This window comes from Eurypyga helias, unplaced genomic scaffold, assembly GCF_000690775.1.
Source record: "Eurypyga helias isolate BGI_N326 unplaced genomic scaffold, ASM69077v1 scaffold18702, whole genome shotgun sequence".
NCBI lineage: Eukaryota > Metazoa > Chordata > Aves > Eurypygiformes > Eurypygidae > Eurypyga > Eurypyga helias.
In genome coordinates this window covers 22429-46359 of record NW_010235671.1, presented here as the reverse complement: position 1 = coordinate 46359, position 23931 = coordinate 22429, and the positions used below count along the sequence as shown (strand labels likewise).

Genomic DNA, 23931 nt, shown 5'->3' with positions numbered 1-23931 from the left:
TTGTGTGTGTGATCTCCCCTCCAGATTGAGCAAGAGCGGATTGACAAAATCTGGCCAAAGCTTCGAGTGCTTGCTCGTTCGTCTCCCACGGACAAACACACGTTGGTGAAAGGTGGGTGCAGACAGCCTTCGCACACGTGTGCGCACTGACGCCAAAGCGCTGAATTGTGCTCAGCGCATCATCTGCTCTGTAAACATGTTACTCTTATAAATGATTCTGAGTTGTCACCTTGAATTGCACATCTGTACGTAATGCCAGGAAGTTGTCTTGGTAACCAGGACTCTTGTGTTCTAAGTGAGCCTTCAAATGGAAAATAATAGGAAACTGGTTGGCAGGAGTAAATGAAATACTAATAAGATGTGTGGCAAGTAGATGTAGGCAATCTTATATTTGCCTTGTGACTTTGAAGTGGAGTAGAACAAGGCTGTAGCTGGGAAAGGAAAAGGTGTTTTTGCTGGTCAGAAAGAGACTGTTGTTGAGAAACAGGTTGTTCTTCCTATAAACAAAAGAGGGCATAAATTCTGTAGTTTTTACCTAAACTTCTATATGAAGAAAACAAGAACAAGCTCATTTAGAGTAAATAAGTCGCCCAAGTGCACCTATTCTCCCACCATTATTTTTAAAGAGTATTCAAAGATAAAAAACTTTTCATGTTAGAATAGCAGTTATTGGAGATCATATATGTTTGTATTATATGCATATACGAGTGTATGTATACATACACATATATCTATATTTATACATAAATTTTTACAAGGGCCTGTAGTGACAGGACAAGGGGTAACGGGTTTAAATTGAAAGCGGGGAGGTTTAGATTGGACATCAGGAAGAAGTTCTTCATGGAGAGGGTGGTGAGGCACTGGGACAGGTTGCCCAGAGAAGCTGTGGATGCCCCATCCCTGGAAGTGTCCAAGGCCAGGCTGGATGAGGCTTGGAGGAACCTGGTCTAGTGGAAGGTGTTCCTGCCCATGGCAGGGGGGTTGGAACCAGATGGGCTTTAAGGTCCCTTCCAACCCCAATCGTTCTGTGATTCTGTAACTCGGAGCTGCCCACTTTAGCGTTTACATGAATGGCAATACCTATTTTAAGCCAGTTCCGTATTCCTTTAGGCTCACTAATTTTATGATTTGCATTGACTTCCTTTAGATTTCTGGCTGTATTTTTAGAGTCTGGTTTTGTCCTATAAAAACTGCACCCTACAAATTATATTCTCTTACCATACTGTCCGCAGATGGAATGCTCCTATAAAAGAGCGATTTGTTTTCTTTATAAAGCCTTTTTTCATATCTGTAACTAGCACTTCTTGATAAAATGTTATTCGGTTGACTTTGAAGCTCACTTAAAAGAGCGCTGATGAAATCAGAAAATTGCTGACCAGGAATAATTTCTGGCTGTGGTAAGATGGGGGCTGGTGCAGGCGACAGCCCCATTTGTGGATGGCCGTGGCTGCTGGCTTCCTGATGAAGGAAGAACTGGATTACTTTGCTAAGACCCTAGAAAGTCTGGAGAGACCCTTAGTAATCCTGGGAAGAGCTAAAGTTCAGGATAAGACCCAGATGATCAGTGACATGTTTTCATTTGGTTCTGGATCTATCCTTTTGGAATGGCAAGGCTTTATTTATACGACTCCAAACTTGACTGATGACAGAGGCCTTGGGGCAGTATGTAAATTTTTAAATGCCTAAAACACTTCAGAGCAAAAGTTCCATTGTGAATTTAAAGATTGGATCAGTTGGGTCCTTTGGGATTGGGGCCAGCGTATGTGAAGAGCTCTGGAAGCATGGATCATTCAAAAAAACTAAGATATCTGGTAAGCCCTGGCATGATGCAAGAGATGGGGCAGCTGGGAATATACTGCTGTTACTCATCCTCTCCAGCCACTGTTTAGACCAGTGGTCTGTAAAGTGGAGTGCACATACATCAGGGACCATCCACTGGGATGCAGGAAGAAAGTTTTTTTTACCATTATTAGGTAGAAGAAAATTTTTTAAATACCGTTTATTTCACCTCTTTTAAAACATCCTTTTTAAATGGATGTTTTATAATATACATCATCTATTAGACTAGTAGTACGTGTGGGCAATTTATGAATAATACGCATATCTTGGGGTTGTGTGCTCAAAAACATTTTACTGATAGGTGGTCATGATTGGGAACCAGTGGTTTGGACAAAATAATTGTTAGCTCTGTAGGTCAGTATTAAAACAGCACAAAGTTAGCTAAGTCTCCTCACTTCCCTAGTGCATATAAAATACTGCCTTACGGTTCTTAGAGAACATAATTTGTACAGCTTAATAGTTTATTTGTTTCAGAAACACACAGTAATATGTGTTTCATTAAGTGGATTGAATAAGTCCCTTGGGAGCACTCACATGAATCATTCGGGATTTTCCCTTAAGAGGAAAATGAAACCTTTGCCAGAGAAGATGAAATCAATGAAGAGCTGAAGAACAATAAGCAACAAGTGGTTGATGTTCTATCACATATGCACTTTGACAATCCAAAAGGTATTTACTACTGCTGTAATGCCTTATGCAACTAATACAATGAGTGTTTTAAAGATGTGACAGGGTCAAATGATAGAACAGTTAAGTGGCTAATGAAGTTCAAGACCAAGTCTGGAAAATCATGATGGAATTTTTTGGCTGGTAATACTCCAAGGGCCATTAGAAGGTACAAGAATCTATTTAAATGTTCGCTGGTTTTGGGCCCCTTGTTAAAGTGTTAGGGTTTTTTTCAGATGTTTGAGGGATCAAGAGGATATTCTCTTCTTTGATGTATTTTATCTGCTCTAGGGTAAAAACATACATCACAAAATAAACTTTTTTTGTATTTAATTTTTAATGACACACAGCTGCTGGAGGGTATATTTTTTCTCCTTAGCACAGCACAATCCCACCCAGCAAAAGGATCAGTTTTTTATTTTGCATTTTTGTTTTTACTACTGCAAAGAGACTAGAGAAAGGCATGGTTCAGCATTTCAGGCTGGGCAGACAGTTCCTCTCAAATATTTATGGCTTTGAAGTAGAGGTAGGTTTAAAAAAAAAAAAGTCAAAATGGTTTATCATCACAGACAGTGAAACGAAAATGTGAGATATCTGAATACAACTGAAATACAATTTCTTACGGATTTTATGAGCTCCATTGGTACTATTTCATGTTTTTTACCCTATGTCAAAATACAACAAGTGAAAAAACATATTATTTATACTGATGTGTCCTTATAATGGTATAGCTGAAACACTGCATTAATGTTTTTTTTAAATACTGTGGGAAGCAACTGTTTAGGACTGATGGGAAATAAATAATCATCAGAAAGTATAGAGAAGATCAAATAAATATTCAGTTTACCACTTAAAGAAGCAGTGCTTTCCATTATGTTTAAATCAGGTTGAAATTATTTTTCTGTGATACCAATTATTCTGTTCTCATAAAAGGCTGATTTATTAACAGAAGGGAATTTCAAAGAAGAAAATATTTTTCTTAATTACCTTTTTTTTTGAGTAATAATAGTGTTTCACATCTTATCATGTGGGATGATACTATATTCATGATGTGGACATGTCATGAGATGAGGTAGAATAATAAAAATCTAGAAAAGTGTATTAATTGAAATTGAAATACCATCATGTTGCAAATTGCAAGTGGTTTTGACTTCCATTTGAGAGAAAATATTAATATTTCTTCTTATTCAAATTCCTATGAAAAAACATTCAGAATGTTGATCTGTTCCGCAGCGTAAAAAGTCATCTTCAATCAACTCTTCCCTGAAGTGAAGAACATAACAATAGTTTCTAGGAAGCAGGAGACATTTGAATCTAGTTTTATCCTCTATAAATGCCATTTAGGTCTCTGTGCTCTGTGTTAAGTGTAACTTTGTGGGAGGCACTGATGCCCTCAAGGTTTCCCTTTAGCGTTTCAGTCTTACAATATGAAGCACATTGGTGGTGTGTGCTTAGTACAGAAATCCGTGAGTTGTAGGCGTGTTGTTCTCTGCCATTCTAATACTTTGTGGAGCACTGTTCACTTCACAGTTACCAGTTCTGTCTGTAGTGTTACATATAACACTTCTGCATTCACCTTTAAAGCTCTATTCACGTACATACTTAAGTATGAAAGTGAATTGAAATTTTCTCTTTCAAACAGACTTTCTAAGTTCTTGTTAAATTAACAGGGAGCTTCAAAAAATTTGGAAGTATTAAAAACTAATCTGAACAGAACATGCCTATGAAAAGGGATTAGCACATCTGTCTGTGTTTAGCTTGTCAAAGAAATACGAATGTGTTTGAGGATATGGGATGATCAGCTTCCCTGCATCAGGAACACCTGAATTGGTGTGTGTCTTTGGAATACTCTGCTGTAGCGAGGTTTTGCCTCTCTGCCTCGAGTTAGTCAGTTGAGACAAATAAATAACTAAACCAGGAGTGTTTGTCTCCCAGAACCAGCGGTGTCTTACTGCTGCAGCTCTGAGGGCGACAGCGCACCTAAGAATTGTTGAAGTAAAGCCTGTCGTGTTCTGCAGTGACGGGAGAGCCTGAGCCTATAGTTGATGTTTGTGGTCTGAGCCATGGACAGATAGCTCCTTGTAAAAGGAATGGAAGTGGTTCATATTCTTTATGTTATTATCCTGAGTGGACTTGATTTAATGCTTGCTTAATGGTAGTTTGGAGGAAGGTGGGAAATCCAGGGTATGTTTCACTTTCGGCTGCACATGCAATGCTGGTACCTTTAATAGCAGTCTGGTGCCTATGGTGCCCCTCTTCACAGCTACACAGAGTCCTTTAAACATGATCCTTTTCCTCATCAGAAACAAGCTGCTTCCTCTGAAAAACTTACGTAAGCTGCATGAGTTCTCCCAGCTTCCTGCAGCATCAGCAGGATCTGTGTGTGAAACGCTGTGATGTTACGCTCCAGGTGTGTTCCTGTGGCTGTTGCATAAAATTCTTCTTGACAGAAGAACATCTGGGCCAAACAGCTTCTGCTGAGGGAACAGACCAGTGAAACAGCAAAGGCTGTTTTGGGAGGAGGCTTTGCTGAGTTTTAGGATTTCCCTTGCTATACCTTGCAGACCTGTTTTTATAAAATGCTTGTATGTAAGCATTCAGCCAGATAAAGGAGTTTATTCTGAGGAAATTTCCTGGCTGTTAGACATGACTAACACTGAAGTTTCTCTTTAGCTGTTGTGAATGAGTGGGAAGTCCAGTGAGTGTTAAAGAAACGGGCATTCTCTTCATTGGCAGTCTGTCAGGTCATGCCCTTATTTGCGTTTTTCACTGATCACTGAAGCAGTTCCCCGTGGCCCAAGACTGCAGAAGGTAGAAAACTTCCTAGGCATCTCTCCTCTGTTTGGTCTCCTTACGCTGTTTGTGAAATCTATACAGACATATTACTGACAGTGAAGAAAATTCCTGAGGTGAAACCTTGTAACAACCATTAACAGAATAATGGCAAAGAAAGAAAGAAAAAGTAAAAGGAAATAGGGTTAGGAAAGAGGCATGTGATGGAGAGAAGACAAGCATTCAGCAATGTGAGGAAGGGGGGAGGAGGAGCAGAATAGTAGGAGCATGCAGAAGGGTATAGCTGTGATAAATCCTCAGAATCCCAAGTCGTCACTACTGCTCCGTTTTAGAAATCTGTGTGACGAACAAATGAAAGTTCTGCACAGATCTCCTCTGACGTGAGTAACACAGAAATCCATCCACACACTGTTGTGCCATACCGTGACTATTTCTGATGGCATGAGCAGTGGTCGCTGCAGTGAAGGTGGGTGGTTCAGATGATGAGGATATCCAAGGCCGTTCTATCTCTTTCCATGAGTACTGATTATGCACTTCTGTGCTGTGCAGGGTGCTGGGCTTAGCCCAACTGCATAGTTTGATTTTTGGGGATAAAATTGACCATTAAACCTTGTGACCGACTATTAAAGCTTGTAGATCACTCAGCTGCATCCAGCAATTGACATCAGAGCACTCTATCTGTGAGGAGGTCATTGTTGGAGCCTCTTCAACTTGCCTTGGGTTGTGCTCCCATTTGGAACCCGTTGTGAGAGGATGTTATCTACCTGTTTGGAGCAGTGAAAACCACAATGTGTCAGAGATGTTGATAACTATTTTTAAAAGCTTAAACTAGTAATTTAACATCAAAGGATGTATTAATAACAAGAATGGAAGACCAAGATAAATGCTTTCAACAGTAATGGCAGCTGCTGGTCCTGTTTATTGAGTAATACCAAAGGCAAATCACCCCAATGAATTGAAAGCTCTAATTAGAAGATCTTATCAGAATAATGTGCCATTTATCTGAGTTCATATTGCCAGTGGAAAGCGAACAGTTGTTTTTCTGATTTTCATAAGACTGAGAAATACAGGACACTAACTGCTTCCATACTGCATCGCAATCTTCTGGGTGCCCGATAAGCCTGAACCTTGCCAAGAGGCAGCTATTGCTCCGTAATCTGCAATTTCCTATTTCTGGTTAGTTATCTGATATGCAAGTTATTTTTTCAGTGTAGAATGAATGCATTTCACACTGGATAACTTTGGTAATTGTTTTTAGAGGCTATGACTTCGTTCAAAATGTTTTAGCAAATGGAATTTTGTCATTTCCTCCCCCCCCCTGCCCCAAGTTACTACTATGGAGGTGCTCTTGTATCCTACCCAAGTCCTGTGTTCTGGACTCATATTCAGAGGGGCCCTGACATGGAAATTAAAAACACGAGTGGTAGAAAGATCCTCATCCTATTAAAAAACAGGGCTGCGTCTGTAACCTTAGAACAATTATTTATTCCTTTCCTTACTTCCCCATCTGCATAAGTGGAACATATTTCCCTGCAGGCTAGTTGCATGAAAATTGATTCACCAAGGGAAAAGTGCTTTCTTTTCTCAAATGATCTCAGAATGAAAGTAGAAATTGTATTATTTTGTCTGTTTATTACAGTGTTTGGCTCAAGACTTTAAAGAACTATTTTATACTTTCTTAATCATTGTTTGGCAGAATTGAACATGTTAACATGCTAATTGGGCTTCAGCTACAAAATTCATCAGTGGCATTTGTTATCTTTAGGTTAAACTGATTGTCAGAAGGCATCCCAGTAAAGCAGATAATACAGTCCAGTCCCAGTTTAGGAGACCTTTAACCATGAACTTAAGCTTTGGTAAATCCTTTCCATTGATGGTTAATCAGAGAGCTGGACTGAAATGGGTTTTCTCTGACACATAGTATTAGATATTTTACAAAAGAACATAATGAGCTGATCTCACTCCCTTTGAAGTCTGTGCAAGTTTTGGTTTTTTTTTTTTTTGATGATGCAGATTCAGAACTTTCCATGTAAATTCTAGTAGTAATGTCTAGTAATGTGTGGTAGTGATTACACTGCTTTTGTTGTTATATTCCTTAAAAATCAACTGTGTTAATAATCTCTGTAAGACTTGTGTGGAATCATGTAGTCTGTGTTACACAGACCCCGCCATTTTTTAGAGGGAAGATTTATCTTGCCAATTATTTTTATATATGCACGCCTACACACACGTACGCATTTTTTGCAGGTATTATTGACAGCACACAAGTGGAACAGAGGCAGGTTGTAGCTGTGACTGGTGATGGGACCAACGATGGACCAGCACTTAAGAAAGCAGATGTTGGCTTTGCAATGGTATCATCTCAGGCATATTTATTAATGTTTGTGTCATTATAAATTTGCTGTAAGAGTGTTTTAATTCCTTAAGTGTTGAGAAAGTTGCTTAGTTATTTCTTGTCAGTGCAACAGTATAGGGGAGGGGCTGAATTAAGTTTCTTCAGCATCCTTTCATTTACTGTGTTAGAGTCACTGGTATTGCTTGCTTTGATGATTTTTCAATACTTTTTCTAAGGTAATTGTTTGCTATATGCAGAATCCTGTGCAAATACAGGGAAATGAACTCTGTGTTCTTCATAACAGTGGAGTACTATTTTGCTTTGGTAAAATCTGTCACTAAACATAAAGACTTCTTCCCAACATACTCTGAAGACATTAATATATATACTAGACTACATGTTAAGATATATAATTTTAATTTTTGCTTGCAATTCTATTCATGTATATTAATAAAATATCAATGATAAAAATTACTCAGAAGAGCAATAGACATTAAGCCGGTAATTTAAAACACTCAAAACTATCATCACATGAATTCCACTGCTCTCTAGCAATTCCCTTTTCTACATCCTTATTGATTTTCAAAAATAGGCCAAATTAGCAAACTTCCTAGCGCATGTGAAGTGCAGAATATACTCAGCAGCCACCGTTACTGTGCCGGGGAGTCTTTGTGTAACTTTGGGCTTTGAGGGTGAAGATGTGTGTTCTGTCGCTGTACTTCCCAGTAGGTAATTTTATTTACAATTAACTTTCCAGGGTATTGCTGGGACAGATGTTGCAAAGGAAGCCTCAGATATCATCCTAACAGATGACAATTTCAGTAGCATTGTCAAGGCCGTAATGTGGGGGCGTAACGTCTATGACAGCATCTCCAAGTTCCTGCAGTTCCAGCTCACTGTGAACATTGTGGCTGTGATTGTGGCTTTCACCGGAGCATGCATTACCCAGGTAAGGTAACTCCAGGTGTTGCTTAAAGTAATGGCGCCAAATCTTACCAAGCCACATTTGCTTTTAAGTAATGGTGGTTTACATTTAATTCTTCCTTTGTACAACAGAAAGTATGTGTTCTGAAAGTCTTCTGAACATGAAGAGTGTATTTAGGATCAAGCTGCTAAATGTTAAATAGCTGTTGAGATAAGAAGTGCACTAATCCATCTTCTCCTGGAAGTGAATTGCTTTCAGGAGCTGCTCATTTTTGTGCTGCCTCCATATAGCTCTCTGGTTGTGGTTACACACGGTCGTGGTGAGTGAGCCTGCGATGATAGGACAAAAAATGTCAGGGACTGAGAGCAGGAATAGGTTATGCGACTTTCCTGTTTTGTCTCAGAAGATTTCACTATTAAATATATAGCTCTTGATGGGTTATGGAATGGGATTATTCTTTTCAGGAGAGCAGTACTGACACACGGAAGCAATCCAGTGGTGGAGCTTTTTGACTGATACAACAATTAATTTGATGCTTTCAGGCAATTCCTTTTAATTTCAGATGCAAATGACAAACCAGTGAAATGATACATACAGTTGGACTTTCATCTCTTTTTCTCCCCCTACGTTCATCTCTGGATGCAATCTTTGTGTACACGCAACATGTCAAGGTCTTTTACAGAAAGCATATGTGAAAGCAAAATGCATTTTTCCCTTCAGATTACTACTTTTTGATTCATAAAATTAACCATAGAATCATAGAATGCCAGGATGGAAGGGACCTGAAGGATCATCTGGTCCAACTTTTCTTGGCAAAAGCACAGTCCAAGTTTTCTTTTCCCTAGAAACAAAACAGGATGCAGTTAGGACAGTATGAGGTTTTTGTCCTTCATTAGAAAATAGCAAAGCATGTGGTTTTCAGTGCTGTTCCTCCCTAAAATAATGTATATTTCAGATGCAGTAGACCGGTGCTGTTATAAAATGCCCCCTTTGATTGAGAAAGACTGTTGGAAAGCTGATGCTTCCCTCTCTTGTGCATCATACAGATGCACTTACCTGTTTCAGCAGGTAAATGGTACCTCATGCACACCTCAGCAAAACAATGAATAAGTCATTAGCTCTGCTCCAGGGTAAACTTACACTGGAATCATGGAATTGATACTGGAAACCAGAAACCCAGGTAGCTTTACAGAACCTTGAGGTCAAACTTCTAAGCCTTGGCTGACATTTCAAGGCATTTTTTGTGCTGTATATAAGGAGTCTGCAAGCACCGTGCAACAGCAGGGTAGATACAACTGTTGTAATTTAGAGCCTCTGAGCTAACTTAGTACAAGGCTAGTGCTAGGGCTGGGATTCTCAGAGAAATCAGAGATGGCTGTTTTTGAAGGAAGTAGAAGTCATCTTAGGAATTACAAATGAAATAACTGTTTTTTTCTGGTCAAAGGAAGCACTGAAACCTCAATTTGCTTGTTTTCTGAGAAGTAAAAATTGCGAGCTATGTGCTAGGTCCCTGCCACACTGCCGTGGGTCTTGCTGGTGCCTTGTTGTCACAACTGAGCCTCTGCTTCAGGACAAAGTTATTGATGTTGAGGCAGAAGTTGAATAACTTTTCCTTTTCCTTTGGGAAGTATTTCCAAGCATATTCAGAAAATGTTTAACTGTAAAGTGATTGTTGCTGGTAGCAGAGGGTGTATGAATAAGGACTAAATGACTGGAAGGTCGATCTTCCTGGATTTTTCAGTGGTACAAAATTGTAGAAAAAAGGTGCTAACACCAACATGGTAGGAATACCAGAACTGGAACTGGGACGAGTGCTTCCTTTTAAGACCCTGTTTTATATACATTCAGGCACTGCCTACTAACATTAACCAAGAAAAGTTCACCTTAAATAAATGTCCAGCATTTTTTCAGTTGCTGTGTGAACGCATGAAGTGGGAAATATATTCTGTATGCTATTCTTGTTATCCATGTTATTCCTGAAGAGGTTAAATGTTACTGAATCAGTGCAAAGATCGTTTTAAATCAAATTAAGTCTATATGTAGTGCATAATCAGTGCAAGCAAATTCCCCTTTCTTATTCTGGTACTTTCTTCATCCTTTGAATCATTCTATAGGCTTCTAGAAGGATTTGAAACAGGCCCAGTGCAATTAAATAGGATTATATAGAATCTTTTAGGTTGGAAAAGACCTTAAAGATCATCAGGTCCAATCGTTAACCTAACACCGACAAATCCACCACTAAACCATGTCCCTAAGCCCCACGTCTACACGTCTTTTCACACCTCCAAGGATGGTGACTCCACTACCTCCTTGGGCAGCCTGTTCTGATGCTTGAGAACCCGTTTGGTGAAGAAATTTTTCCTAATATCCAATTTCAACCCCCCCAGCACAACTTTCTCTGGAAATGCTCCAGCCCCTCAATGTCTTTCTTGAAGTGAGAGGCCCAAAACTGACCCCAGGATTCGAGGTGCGGCCTCACCAGTGCCCAGTACAGGGGACAATCCCTGCCCTACTCCTGCTGACCACACTGTTCCTGATGCTGGCCAGGATGCTGTTGGCCTTCTTGGCCAGCTGGGCACACTGCTGGCTCATATTCAGCCGGCTGTCAACCAACACCCCCACGTTCTTTGCCGCCAGGCAGCTTTCCAGCCCCTCGACCCCAAGCCTGCAGCATTGCAATTTACCCCAGTGGTCTGTAAGACCATCACCGAACCTGCCAAGTCTATTGTCCCTGTTCATGGGTTTTAATGTACACCTCCTAGAATTTGTGAATTTCTGTCCAATTACATTCTTATGCAATTCATTAATTTGGCAGTGGAAATGCAAGTCCAAAGGAGGAGGTCTGAAAGGAGCTAAAATTGAAATTGTAGCAAAAAGGCAGCAGTTATTTCCATGGCAGTTCTGTTTACACTCGGCGGCCTGACTGCTGTTCATCTCAAGCAGCTCTCCGTGCTCTCTCGTTCAAGAAGGATGAAAATTATGTTAGGCTTTGACTCAAAGACTAGCCAGTGAAAGGACATTATGTTTGTTTGGCTCATAAGCTTTACTAAAAATGACACTTGAGAACATACTGTACCCTCCAGTTGCTATGAAAATAGCTCTCGCACAGAATACATGACTGTACCAAACAAATCGTGCATACAACGGGCAGGTGCTTGCACACAGATCTGAGTCTGCAAAACTGTACACAGGTCTTCAATTACAGTTTTGACTGAAACATTTCAGTTCTTAACAAACAAATGAAGGTAAACCCCATGGTTTCCGAAAGGCAACACACCTTTCTGTGACTTTCAAAACGAACATAAAGAAGGCCCACATTGGACTGAATTTTATGCTGCTTTTAGGCAGTCAGTTTGGCTTCCTTTACACACAGGATATAATTTCATTCAATTAATATTCAAGTTACTTCATATTATACATGCTGCCCTTTTGGCAATATTTCATCAAATCTAGAATGAGAAAAAAATGAATGTAGATAGTAACACTTCTCTCATGCTTCTGAATGTCACCTCTCAAAAAATCTGTTCTGCAGTTCAGAACCGGCCTACTGGGATGCTCGGAGTAGGAAACTTCTTTGACACTCTCCTACTGGTTTTGCTGTTTCTACAGTTTGAACTTAAAGGAAGTACAAAGGTGATAAAACCTTTGTTTTGACTAATTTTTTTTAACACTTGGCTTGAGTTTTGCAACTAAATAGATAATATTATTCAGTCTTGATCCTGTGTTTGCATCAGTGTCTGTGTAAATATGTGTATGTGGTCAGATCGCCCCAGGACTCCTGGTGAAACCACAGCAACTCTATGTTAATGAAAGGGTCCAACTGTGTGAGTATTATTAGGAGTGAAACTACACCTCCAAGGAGCACCCGGAGAATACATTGCTAAGAAGGAGCTTATTTGTTTGGTACAGAGCACTTCAGGAGTGCCATGGAGGGGCTTAAGGAAAATATTAGGTAGAACCTGTGAACATTAGTAGTCATTTTAGAATCTGCTGCTTTTTTTTCTCAAATACATAAATAAAATCAGTGTCCTTGCCAATTCCACTTCAGGGTACTACTGTTTAGCTTAATTCTGCTGATGTTAAGCTAATATAATTTCATTATTTGTCTACCAAACGCCTGCCTCAGCAAGGTGCCGCTGTTAAGGAGACATCTACCATATCTACTATTTCTATTTTGTTCTGGTTTGCTCTTCAGTAGATGTCTAACTATGTGTGCGAAGTATATGTGACCCTATGTGCTACTCCAGTGTTACACAACGATTGTGAAGGAGTAGCAGTGGGCTCTTGAAGAAGTTACTATGCAGACTAAATGGGACCAATTCAAATAGCCATTTGCTATTCTCTGTTACGGGTCCCGTCGAGGTCGTGTCACAGAACTCATATTTTAAGCAGCATAGGAATTACAGATACATGTCACCTGTTGGTAAGATTAGCGTGGCTGCTGCCAAAACTAAGCTGCTCCTCACAGGGGTCAAACTTGCATCGGACCCTATTGGAGTTTACAGCAGCTCAATGTATAAGCCAAGAGTTCCGAATTTTCAACTAATAATGAGCTTCTGTGTTGTGATTCTATAATTATGTAAAGCACTTTGAGATCTAGGTCATGCAAGAAAACTGAGCTTCAAGAAGGCCATCTAAACTCAATCTGTGGCTGCGTAGGTGCTCTTCATTAAGTGTGCACTGTGTACATAGCACCCACCACGAGCTCACAACTCGTGCCACGGCAGTGCAGCTTGCGTGGCAAACTGCAGCTGAGCTGTATTAATTCTCCTTGTCTTGCAATTAATCCATTTACCTCTTGCTTCCTTCTGTGTTGTCCAGTGCATGCTTTTAAAATCATCAGGGTGTGGTTATCTTGCCCAGTTTGCATATAACTGTCATTCCTGTTCAGCAACCATTACTTCAGGTTAAACTGGTAATGTATTTTTCCAGTGAATTTAGGAGACATAAACTCTTATATTCTGACTTAATTCTCTGAGTAACATTTTTGCAGAGCCCTTGATTGACTCAGTGAGGGCGTTTTTTTTTTTTGGAACTCTGCCTACGATTATTGTAAATTTTGTACTTCAAATGAGTCATTGCTCCACCATCTCTAGGTATCATCTAGAGTTCCATACATGCCTTACAAAGTCAGAAGGTCCATCGTGTTTCCTGTCCTCAGCATACACACATTACCAAGAAAATATTAGGTCATTATGTTTGGAGCAGTCAAAAATAATCTGGGTATGTACAAAACAATGGAGTTCAGTCACATGGCAACAATTTTTTACTGGAGCTATACAACTAACAGGTTTATTTCCATGCCAAATTTTGTCTGTGCCTCCAACTGCTGAGGCAAAGTAACTATTCAAAAAGGTTGCATTAAAGAAAGAGAGGACAAAGACTGTGTTTTAGCATTTAACATTCAAATTATTATTCCTGTACTTTGTGAAAAACTTAATGTTTTAGAAGACATTAGGAACTGAAAACAGTGACTCTATAGGACATTATGTTTGGAAAATTAAATGTTAATTAAAAAGCACTGTAGCAGTGAACTACTGCATGAATCACTTCTTGTTTTTACAGATCTTGTTCAAAAAATGAGGATGATCTATACTTACATGTGTAAGGCAGTAATTTACATGGTTATAATGTTTTACTGCAGAACTGTATTTGGCAAATCCTAAAATAATAGCATTGGCAAATTTGAAAAAGCTATAATATAAAACCAAAGTATGTACTGTTTAGCTTTGTTTAGAGAAGGCTTAGAGGCATGGAAATAGAATTGAGGATGCCACACAATTCCATACAATTAGTAGACAGTGTGATCTGGCAGCAGAAGTGAGGGCTAATGTGTTTTTGCACTTATGTAAATAAAGTTAACCTACTAGAAATGCTCATTTTTATGAATCCATGCATGTGTTCTGTGACAAGTGGGAGTGAAGAGGTAAGGGTGAAAATACCTTTTTATTCCTTTACAGCTTGTCATCTAAATCAAAAGTAACAAGCTCTAAAATTTGTGAGGCTCTGCATGTCACAAAAGATTTCTAGTTTATTCCCAGCCTTTGGTGATTTGTACTTTTAAGTGTTTCTGAGATGAAGTGTAACATCGCTTGATTTAAGGGACATTTTCCTTTTCCCTCTAGGCCAATGCTAACCTATTCCAAGGTCAAGTGGAAAGGAATTTGACAGATAAGTGGTGATTTTGGGTGTTTTGCAGTTCGAACAGCTTTCACCCACAAAGTTTTGAGAAAGTGAATGAAGAATTAATAGCTAGTCATTTAGTGGTTAAAATGCAGTGAAAAGAACATTGAATGTGCATCCCACTTGCATAAATTACTAAAATCTGTAATGGAAGACTAAGCTCCTTGGCTGATATGCATTTTCCTCAGTTTCCACCAACTAATCAGAAATCAGATAGAGTTGCAGTGGAAATTTCTTTCCACTGCCTGCCCAGACTAATGTGTATTTAATGTTTTGGCTTCAGCTTAGAATGAGCTTTCACACTTGACTGCGCAGTGTAGCACTGCCAATAATAGGTAATTATTAGAGGCACCATAGCCACCCAAGGTGATTGGCAGTGTGAAATGGTAAGAACATGTTGTTGCCAAAACTGATGACTGCCAATTACAGCGGTGTGATTTAGACACTGAAAGAATCTGACTTTTCGTTGTGCTAGGAATATGTCAGGCTCTGATAGACACCTGAATGTTTGACTCTATTTATTAAGCATAGCAGGCAAGTACAGTTTTATTGACATGAAGTCAGCGCATGAAGCGGTAATTCAGCCATTGTAACATCTCAAAGTAGAGAATGTTTCCCAAGAAAACTTATTAACTGAACAGGTAAAAATACTCAAAGGAAAATTCTTCTGTGGAAAACGTGTTTTCCTTTTTGTCTGTATACTGTGTCCAAGTCTAGGGTCTCTGAGCCCTAGCAACAAGCTGCTTTGAGTGCAAGTACCCTCCTTGCTTGAGCCATTGGTATTAATAAATGAGATCTCAATTTGGATCAAAGCTTGTCCTGATTGCTTTTAGCTTTTTTAGCCACCTCTAAAGACAAAGATGTTTCCTGCCTCTGCAGCTGCATATCTAATGAGTTGAACTCTCCAGTTAATGCAGCCCATAACCAAGAGGTCAAGATTCTACTAATGCTAATCTTCCTCCCTTCCCTGATGTAGCCAACCTGTAAGACTTAGAAACAGTAGGTTGCTTTTCTCTATCCCTTTGAATAAGCCAAACCCAAATATAAACAAGATATATCAAAATCTGTGTAAATGTAAGGGTGTTAAAAATATGTTTCTAAGAGGAAATAGTATTTTATCTCAAGCGAGAGTTGGAATAAAAACCAAATCCACAAGAGAACCACTTACTGCTGCTGTCCATATGTCCATGGATACTGAATGGATATTTGCCCTCAATATTTGATAATATTTCCTTAAAAATGAACATTTAACCCTTTGAGAAAAAGGGTAGAGTTCATAAAGGATTTTTATTGGCTTTGATTGGGCTTTTAGGCTGCTCCATAAATCTCTTTGCTTCACTGCTGCAGCGCCATGGTAATGTAACGCGTAAGAATAGTGCTCTGATCTTCCAGGTTTGGCACTGTAGATTAACTCCCATTATAACATCTGTCATGTTGATACCTTGTGACTTTTGAGGTTCGATTTTCCTGACAAAAACCATCTATCTGAAACAGGAAGCAGACCTTACTAGTGCTACCCATTTTGTGTTCCACCTAAAGTCACAGAAGGTTGTTAGATACAAAAGAAGAACCTACTTCATTTTTCTTGATACGGCTTCTTGTAGCAGTTGAATCTGTCATTACAGCTGCCCCAGTGAATTACACATCCAAACTTTATAGCATTCATCCACAGGTCTCCTAACATCTGTAGTAGTTTAATTTATTTACTTAAAAAAACAGCCACCAAAAAATGATCTAGTCCTCTGTAATACGACCACAAACTTTCTTGAATTAAGTGAGGAAAGAGCTCCTTCTAGCGGTGGGTGATCCACTTCAGAAAAGAAATACGCCATCCTGACAACTGGTTGGAGTTTTTTGCTTTCAAATTCCGTGGTTTCAAATGTGCTATCCTGTTACCCAGTAAAATAATAAAGATTTTCTTATTTTTGCACATTTGACATATTTTAATGAGATTCAGAGTAAATTTTTAATTCAAATATCAGGCATTTTTTTATCACTACTGTTTTTAAAACGTCTTATTTAAGATGTATTAAAATGTCTCAGTAATTGTTTAATAAATTTTGAATAATTTCAAGTTGTCTCTAAAAATCCAGATAGGTAGGTTATAGTAAAAGGAAATACTTCTTTTAAATTTGTTTCAGGATAATTTTTCTTCCAGGAAAGGAACTCCCGCTTGTATTATGTAAATTTAAGCTGAAAATTTAAGCATGATGTATGAATTAACACAGTAAAATGTATTATAAAGTGTCAGTGTTATGCTTTGTAAGAATTGCGTGATTGTAAATATTCCTGCCTTAATGACTAGAGAAAAATAAGTGATCTTTGCTCGATCCTTATGTTTCCTGTGAGTTTGGTCCTGCGTAAGAAATACAAGAAGGGTCACAGTAGGTCAGACCAGAGGTCCATGTTTTCAGTGTCCTGTCTTCAGCACTGCTTGCAGTCACACAGGAAGAAATGAAATCGCAGAAAATGACAACAATTATTTTTCTAGGAAATACGTAACTTTCTGCTTTGTCTCCACAGGACTCTCCTCTCAAAGCTGTACAGATGTTGTGGGTCAATCTCATTATGGACACCTTTGCCTCCCTTGCTTTGGCCACCGAACCTCCAACAGAGGCTCTACTGCTAAGAAAGCCATATGGCAGGAACAAACCTCTTATATCCCGCACCATGATGAAGAACATCCTGGGCCATGCTGTTTATCAGCTTACTCTCATCTTTACACTTCTTTTTGTCGGTAAGGAGGTTTGCTAGGCTTGTTGCTCAGTTTAGAAGCATCTGGGTCTTCTAGCCTGACAGGTCAAAATGCTTTAAATGTAACCACTTAATGCACGTACGTTAAGTCTGTCACAGTTAAACAGCTAGGAGGACCAAGCTGTTTAATGGGATCAGGAAGAGTTCGGCAAACAACGGAGGGATTGAGTCACCTTTCCAATGTTGTTTACATTGGGAAGCGCCTCTGAGCTTTTTTGCCTTCTAACAAAATGTAGATTTGGGCTTTGGCAAAGGTTTATGTTAAAATTTAGCACAGGTGGTTGCATTTTAAACAATATCTAGCCTGCTTCTACACTAAAATTTCATTTTGGGACTTGTCATCTTTAGTGGGCATGTAGCAACAGATTTAAAAAAAAGAAAAAATCAAGATCCTTTTTACCAATATCTGGAGAAGCGCTTATCAATCGGGAGCAAAATGTTTGCCATAGTCAAGAAATAATGCTGATCTTAAGTAGTGTAGATAAGCAAGTAATCACTGTTAAGGGATACAAATACCACTCTGTTTTGACGTTTAATATCTAGGATGGATGTTAAAAGGGAAAAAAATCTAATTTATTAGATTAGTGGACTCCTTCACGCCTTGCTAGCACAGATGTTTTTTATAGGTTGTATTTTGGGGAGGGGAGGGAAGGAGGAGGAGTGTTTCTTGCTGCAGGGAATAGTAGGGGCTAATAATAGTTCCTATTGCTCCACAACAATAAGTGAACTTGCTCGAAGGACTGATCATTTTCTCAAATGGATATTGTGTTCTTGTCACTGTGCCATCACTGTTAAATTACACGTGTTGTCTTTCAGATTTTTTTTCGTTACATACAGATTTTCATACAAGCTGTAAATGTAAATTTATGATTCTTCGGAGTTTTTTGAGCTCTGCTGTGAAAGTCTTGCCCCACCTTACCAACAACGGGCAATTTATTTTGAATGTTCAAAGGAAGTGATGGTCTGTTTACAGTGGAGCTATTTAAACCAAAATGATTGCAAGATTTTGGAGATAGACTGTAATATTGCCAGACTTACAGTGTATTTTGGTAACGTCTAGTAAGTCTATGGAAATTGTAATTTCAGATACTCTAAAACAGGGGTAGACAGTCTTGGTAATTCATGTAATATGAATTTTGGAGCGAGAACTTCTGTGAACTTTATGGGGACTTTTAATAGCTTTTTGATGAGTTTTCTGGTTTAAAATACTGAGCCCTGATAAAAAGAAAACCAGGCTTTTTCACCCTATTCTAATTACTTCTATGGATCTCTGGAAAACCCGTGAATACTTTGAATGACACAGACCAACCAATTTCCTGATAGGCCTAGGAAATACAGTCTTTTTCCTTTCTAAACTCCACAAGGCTCAGCTTTGCAGGGAGATGATGTTCTAAACTCAGTGTTTTGATATATAAATTCCAAACTGGAGAGAATTATTTATATTTTGATCAACTAATACTTCATCTTTTTGTTGTAGGTTTCTGTAGAGACTAGTACATCGAATTCTTCTATTTTTTTCTGTAATGTGGCAGTAAATACTTCGTGTTTAAACATACAATAATGTGCCTTTGAGACATCAGGCACATCAAAAATCCAGATATCACTATCTAGTTCTGTCATACTGTAGTATAAAAAGATTTTAAGCTCAGTAATAAAGTCGATGTCCTGTAATTACTTCGCAACATGTTTAGAAACAAAATCTAGTTATGGGTTTAACCACTGCCATTCCACAATAGCAGCATGTTCTGCTTTGCCAATTTAATGATGGAATAGAATAATAAAAGACTTAAGGACAGGTACTCTCACCAAGGAAAGTATTATTCATATATTAGTGCTTGTCTGCATATTGAATGGAAGCAAATAGATGTGTGTATATCTGTAATAAAGATAAAGTGATGATATCTCTTTGCTTTCATTAATTTTTTCCTTTATTGTTTGCCTGTAATAAGGGGAATATTTTCCAATACTTAGTTATCTCTCTGGAGATGTATAATCTTCTTTAAAATCTCTGCTCTCTCACAGCCTAACTTTTATGGCTGCATATTGTATTACTGATATATCTGTGATACTGTAATCTACTGTCTCTCAAAAGTCTGTAAGCTAAATACTTTCTTTGGAGGCATGCTCATTATTTCCAGTGACTTGAACATAAACTGCTCAAATATCCCAAGGCAAAAAAAAACCCCTCACTGTTAACTTAGCTGATGGAATTAACAGCTGCAGGAGAAAACCTTTCTTCTTCTTTCTGAAAAAAATCTGAATATGATGCTAGTGGGATAGTGGAAAACTATGCAAGTTTTAATTTGCTTTTATTAACACAACACTGGTTATGAAAATGAGTAGTAAGTCAATGCCTCTTTCAATAACTGTATGTTATCCGTAAACGTTGTGTATAAGAAAATGGTGAAAAATTGGACATGAGCTGGCCATGTGCAGTTGCAGCCCAGGAAGCCAATTGTATTCTGGGATGAATCAAAAGAAGCATGGCCAGCAGGTCAAGGGAGGCGATTCTTCCTCTCGGCTTCACTCTTGTAAGACCCCACCTGGAGTACTGCATCCAGCCCTGGCGTCCCTGGTACAACAGAGACAAGGACCTGTTGGAGTGGGTCTGGAGGAGGGGCCACAAAACTGGTCAGAGAGCTGGCACAGCTCTTCGCTGAAGAAAGGCTGAAGGAGTTTGGGTTTTTCAGCCAGGAGAAGAGAAATCTCTGGGCAGGTCCTTCAAAATATAAAAGGGGCTTGTAAGAAAGACAAGAGACTTTTTACCAAGACCTGTAGTGACAGGATAAGGGGCAGTGGTTTTAAACTGAAAGAGGGTAGGTTTGATTGGACACAAGGAAGAATATTTTTTACAATGAGAGTGGTGAGACACAGGAACAGGTTGCCCATAGAAACTGTGGATGCTCCATCATTGGAAGTATTCACATTCAGGTTGGATGGGGCTTTGAGCAGCATGACCTACTGAAAGATGTCCCTGCCCATGGCAGGGGGATTGGAACTAGATGGGCTTTAAAGGTCCCTCCTAACACAAACCATTCTAGGATTCTATACAAGAAGTTCCTCACGTGCAGGCATCTTTTAAAAACATATCTCATTTGTACAGTGACTCACCATGTGTTGTATCTTGCTTTTTTTAATTGTTCAGATCTAAAAGTGATAGTCAGGTTACCCAAATAACAAGCAGTGACTGATGGTATGTTTTCAAAGCAGACTAGCAGAATGGTCAAAATGAAATCTATTTAAAACCTGGAATGTCTATGTTTTTTATCATTAATATCCTTGAATGCTTGTCAAGAGTTATGCCATACTGGATTAGCAAATGGGTAAAAGTACTGAAGAGTGGTTGCTTCTAATTGTTGTAGAAAACTGCAAACATCCTGTCAATGGGCTCAAGTGCTCAGTACCTCAGAAAGCATTGAATAATTAGAATAATCACTACTTGGTTAGAGGAAAAGCACTACTGAAAACTATTTGTGCACATATACTAAGTTTTTAGATAAAAGTCTTCATTGAGAAGCGTCTTGTTTAGAAGTTAAGATGTGTCTTGCTCACTGGTGCTATACATTCTGCCTATATTAAGTGCAGGAAGAAAGCTGGTAAAGCAGAGCATGAGCAGCAACTAGGTAAAGCAAACAAAGGAAATATAAACTTAAGTTTGATTAATTAATTCTAGTGGAAACTTTTATTTTTGTCTAATACCTAGGTGAGAAAATGTTTAAGATTGACAGTGGAAGGAATGCACCACTTCACTCTCCTCCTTCAGAACATTACACCATTATCTTCAACACCTTTGTCATGATGCAGCTTTTCAATGAAATCAATGCACGGAAAATCCATGGTGAAAGAAATGTCTTCGACGGCATCTTCAGAAATCCAATTTTTTGCACTATTGTACTGGGTACATTTGCTATTCAGGTAAGGATTTGGGCAAGAATTAGTAACTATTCATCAGAAATTTACCTTAAGGTTTTTTATCTGTGTATTATTTTGTGAAATCTAAATGCTGTAGGAGGTGCACTTAAAACACATGATTTCACATATTTTCTCAGTCAATACAAGTGTCAGTAATGGAAGATGTTGTTTAGGCATACTAATACGGCATATATTTTGATCATTACAACTAGGTCAAATCTTAAATTAGTCTGAAGATGTGTAACAACAATAGCCATCATGATATGTTGATATTGTAACCTTTTTTTAAGAAGTTATTAAATGTTATACAAAGCAATAGCAGTAAAGCATTTTACATTAATTTATTGCTCCATGAATAGACAAATTGGCCTTCTAATAGCTAATGCTGATCTGTTCTTCGGAGGGTAGATGCCACTACCAAATGCTCCTCAATGTTCTCAGTAATGCTACTACTTGGTAGTAATTCTTCATGTCTCTGTCTCGAGTTTGCTGTCCCAGTCGTATGTCAACACAGTTAGGGTTTTCCCAAAGAGCACTAATTTTTCTCCTGTAAGAGCTCTAATTCCTCCTTCTGCTCCTGTATCCATCCATTTGCTGGCATCTGTCCTGTAGTTGATACCATTTGACATTACCTTTTAGAAGTCTACTGCAGCCTTCACAATTGCTTAGACTTGAGCTGTATCTATTTTGACATTATTGCTCAATTCCGCAATGGCATCCTGGAAGCTATTGGACCTTTCTCCTAGAAGGAGTAAGGAGGAGGCTAGAGATAATTTTAATCTGGGCTGTAGTGGTTTGAAACAGGGAAGAGGGAACCACGCATTGAACTAAGTACTGGAGAAAGGACAGTAGTGGTTGGTGGTAGAACTTGATAGTGATGATCTTTAACAGCTAGTTCAAAAACATGGGTTTACTACCATGAGCTAAAATGCTTTTGGCGAGGCCTGGCAAGTTCACAATCATCTCTAATTTTTTTAATCATGGGTAATGTTTTCACAGTTCTCTGTAGGACTGTAGTCAGTTCTTTGGCTTGGAGGAAAAGTGCCATTTAGCTGCCAGCGACACTTCTGAATCGACTGCTGATTTTACTCACTCTTCCCTATTTCCTAGTAGCTGAAATACTGAAGTTCATAGTTCAAAACACTAGGTTTGCAGTCTGACTGTTAACCACAAAGGACATTGTACTTAGGCTGTGACTCTTGCTTTTAAGTCTCTTTTTAAAATCAGGTAATTTTAATTCGGGTAGCAGAAGGTAAAAATTTCTATTAACTTTCCACTTTGCTTATTATGTTGTGGAAGTGTATCTTCGCATAATGTTGCTTGCTCAAGCAGTGCCAGAAAAGTATTTATTATTTTGGCTGTATATTTTAATAGCTGGATGTTTGGACCAAGCACTTTATTCTAAAGTGAAAATAATTGTCTCCAGGAGCTTGTATTATGTAGCTGGATATGGGAAATTACAGAATTGTTTTTATTTCATGTTTAAAACTTTCTTAGTTCCATATGTATTTACTACACTTTCTGTGAGGTACAGACTAATTGGCTTTGATATTGCATTTTTGAGTGCAATAGTTCCATTAACTATTAGTTTAGTTTAGTCTTCCTCTTAAACCTCCCCAAAAATTTAAAAACCAGCAGCAATGGCCAAATTTTCAAAGTGAAAAATATGGAGACTATCACAATGATCCTTGATAAGGATCAGAAAGTGCTTCTGTGAGAGCTACAACAGCTGGAGAAATCAGTCTGTAGTTACCACTCCTGTCCTGTCCTCATCTTCCCACTTCCTAATCACTGCCTTCCATTCTCTGTCCCCTTCTTCCTGCATTCCACTTCGTGTGGAATGAGTTTGTGTTCATAGCTTGTGTTTATTCACTCACAAAGGAAAGCTATCACGTTATGTATTAGTGTTATTTTGTATCTTAGAATAGACAAATTTCCTTGAACTTTTTTGCAGTATTTGACAGTTTAAATTTCTAGCTTGTGATTTCAGGTCCCTGGTTTTGCAGCAGCATTGCTAACAAAAAAAAAAAATCAATAATACCTGTTTTTCAGTTAGCAAAACCTTCTCATTATAACCAGGCTTTGAAACTTGTTCAGATGCCGTGTGTGTTGGTTATCCTCCTGCAAGGTGTGTGGTTTTCCCACCCTCTTTCTCCAAAAGGACTAGATTTTGAAACATTATCAGCCTATCCATGAAAACAAGTCTGTAAATGTACAACAAAATGTGAATTAGAGGAAAAAATGCAACATGCAATGGACATTCCAAACTAAACTCCATCATATCCCCAGCTGAGTATAGACAGAACCTGGAAGAATACATAGGGAGAGTTCTGTTTTCCTCCTTCCTGGGCATTCATATATGACTGTTGTTAAACAGGAGGCTAAGGAAGCCGTAGTCTGAACTGGTCTGGCTTTCTCTGACGTGTAATTCAGGGTGCATACGTTTGTGGGGTTTGATTTTTAGTGGCCGAGATTTTGCAGCTTTTGCTGGATGGGTTCCACAAATGTACTTCTGGTAGCTTGA

General features: G+C 38.7%; 1 protein-coding gene across 1 annotated transcript in view; it reads left to right on the top strand.

Annotated features, from left to right (window-relative positions):
* LOC104506039 (plasma membrane calcium-transporting ATPase 2-like) overlaps positions 1-23931 on the top strand; it is a gene marked incomplete at its 5' end in the record, with an annotated part of 93409 nt that overhangs the window by 47058 nt on the left and 22420 nt on the right. Inside the window, 5 exon segments of the mRNA XM_010146846.1 lie at positions 25-112; positions 7546-7652; positions 8391-8582; positions 17265-17478; positions 21199-21410. Coding sequence (XP_010145148.1) covers positions 25-112; positions 7546-7652; positions 8391-8582; positions 17265-17478; positions 21199-21410 — 813 coding nt within the window.